At 44.6% G+C, this 2,901-nt stretch overlaps 1 protein-coding gene across 1 annotated transcript; it reads left to right on the forward strand.

Annotated features, from left to right (window-relative positions):
• Nucleotides 1–1,198, forward strand: LOC144329109 (olfactory receptor 5V1-like). Its single transcript, XM_077935633.1, has one exon. The coding sequence runs from the start codon at nt 242–244 to the stop codon at nt 1,196–1,198; it is 957 nt and encodes a 318-aa protein (XP_077791759.1). The 5' UTR covers nt 1–241.
• The last annotated feature ends 1,703 nt before the right edge of the window (nt 1,199–2,901 follow it).

Consider the following 2,901-nt stretch of genomic DNA (forward strand, 5'->3'; position numbering starts at 1 on the left):
TCTTACTGACAAGGTTAGTTGTTGGGATCTAAAATGCAGAGTGAGAGAGGGCAGCAGAGATGCCCAACCATCTTGGGAGCTGCCCTTTCTGGCTGGGAAGCCCAGAACCTAAGAGCTGGGCTGGGGCTCTTGGTCTTGGCTGCTCCACAAAGAAGGATAGATTAAATCTGCATGTATTCATCCTGGTTTTGCCCCCATTCATCTCGCTTCCTTCTTGGTTCTCCTCTCAGAGCTGACCCTGATGGAGAGAAGCAGCAATCAGACGCTACTTGTGGCCGAATTCATCTTCCTGGGTTTCTCTGGGGTCCACAAAGGTCAGGTCTTCTTCTTCCTGCTCTTTCTGACCATCTACCTCATCACCCTGGTGGGAAACTCCATGATTTTCACTCTGATCCAACTGGATTCGCGCCTCCACAGCCCCATGTACTTTTTCCTCAGCCATTTATCCTGCTTGGACATCTGCTACTCGTCCGTCACTGTCCCCAAGATCCTGACCAACTTCTTGCGCCAGAGACACACCATTTCCTACAACCAGTGCATGGCCCAGATGTTCTTCCTGATTACATTTGCGGGGTCCGAGTGCGCCCTGCTGGCCGTCATGGCCTATGACCGTTATGCCGCCATTTGTCAACCCTTGCACTATGCTCACCTGATGAGCAGAAGAGTGTGTGTCCCTCTGGCTACCACTTCTTGGATCTGGGGCTTCCTGAACTCTGCCATTCACACTGCATTAGCTACCAACTTGACCTTCTGTGGGGCCAACCAGATCCACCACATCTTCTGCGATGTCCCACCACTGCTGAAAATCACCTGCAGCGACACCTATGTCAACGAGATGGCCCTTCATGCAGCAAGCATTTTTGTGGGGATCAGCCCTTTCCTCCTGGTGGTCGTCTCCTATATCTTCATTCTGTCGGCCATCCTTCGGATCCGCTCCAACACCGGCAGGCACAAGGCCTTCTCCACTTGCGCAGCCCACATAGTTGTGGTCATCATCTATTTTGGGATGGCCAACGTGAACTACAACCGCCCGAGCGCAGGCTACTCCTTGGAAGTGGACACCCTGGTCTCCACACTCTACTGCATCATCACCCCTATGCTGAACCCCCTCATCTACAGCCTCCGCAACAAGGAGGTGAAGGAAGCCCTGAGGAAGGTTTTGGGGGGTCAGAAGAAGGGATATAATTCCCCTCACTAACAAGTGGTGTGGAAAGCAGACCACCAGATAATCATTTGAAATGTACATTCGCAGCACCGCTCCTTATTCTATCAGGAGGGTCTCTTTGCTCATCTGTTCCAAAGGTGCTCTGAGGATTGTACAAAGTGCAAAAATATTGACACACAAGTAGCATGCCCCCCTCATCCTTATAGGACTAATTTAGCCAGCTAGCCCTGGTGATCATCTAATGTTTACTGGATGGATTTCCCCCCTAAATTAATTTTTGAATTCTGAATTTATTGTTATTCACGTTTTATGCTGCTTTTTGTTGCATCAATTAAGTCTTTTAAATTTGTTGTTAGCCGCCCTGAGCCCGGTTTTCTGAATCAGGAAGGGCGGGGTATAAATTAAAAAAAATTATTCATTTATTTCTTTATCCTTATTTACGTACACACTTTAACCATTAAATGAAGCAGATTTGACTATATGTTCTGCATTGTACACCAATGTATAAGCTCAAGACAAGACTCTCAATTTTCTGTTTACTGTTAAGGTATGTATAATTAAGCTCCTAATCACTACCCTTCCCATCCCCATCCAGACCTTTTGTTTGTTTATTGCATCATTCTGTATTATTTTTTAAAATTAAGTGCCTTTAGTATTTTGTGTTTGTGTTTGTGTTTTTTCCTTTTACTGTTTAATTAAATTTGCTTAGTAACATAACATTATTATATATATTCTATAAAACAAAGAATACAAAACAAAATTCATTCATACTACAATTCATAACTACATAACATTAATATATATGGTTTCTGAAAAAAGTGCCTTTAGTATTTTGTAAGCTATCCTTTACGGTTATTTTGATCTTTTTAAAACATTATTAAAAACATACACAATTTCCCCTAAAATGTTCCTCATTTTTTGTATGTTATTTTCAGCAACTTATACCTTTTTAGCCATGCTTTACCCTAGTTCAGACATTTTTTTTGCACGTTACTTGGCTGGAGATTTGCATTGCAAGATTTGGAGATGTTCAAATTGAAAAGGCTGGCTGTGCTTTGATTCCCGTATTGTTTCAGAAAGTGTGAATTAAATGGAGATTGAATAGATTTTCTTCCACCTTCCCTAACCGAGAGCCTGGTTTGAACACTGGTATTCCCCAACCCCCTGGGACCCCACCCTTCGCTCATGACTCCAAACTTCTCTGCCAATTAAAAGAAAAACCCGAGGGGAGGGGGGAGAGGAGAGAGAGAAGAGAAATCTTTTTCTGGACCCTTTGATTTTTCTTTCTCCTGATGCAGATGTGTGTTCTTCAGGGCCAGCTCAGGCACTCAGTATAAACCTGATTTCCTGCCAGAGTTGGACCCACACAATACAAGCAGGATGCAGCTTAGTTTTAGGGCATGTGATTGATGCTTGAAGAGCTGGGGACCTTTCTTTGGGAAGAACTCCTGCCCAACTCTCCTCACTGGGTTATCTGGATGAAGCATCAGCATCTAAAACTGACTTTCTCCACATCTTTCCAAAGGCAACAGGTGCCCCACCATTATCCATGCAGCAGGAAGGTGACAGGTGAGAAATGAAGAGAAATGAAGGCATCCATGAAGCAGCCCTCAGACCCAGGAAAGGTTTCCTTTGCGATGGGGGTGGGATAGGAATTGAACGACGTGGCCCAGGGAGAGAGGGAAAAATAGTGGAAGTGAACAGCTGGCTTCGCAAATGGTGTAAACAGGAATGGT

This window comes from Podarcis muralis, chromosome 10 (genome assembly GCF_964188315.1).
Source record: "Podarcis muralis chromosome 10, rPodMur119.hap1.1, whole genome shotgun sequence".
Classification (NCBI taxonomy): Eukaryota; Metazoa; Chordata; class Lepidosauria; order Squamata; family Lacertidae; genus Podarcis; species Podarcis muralis.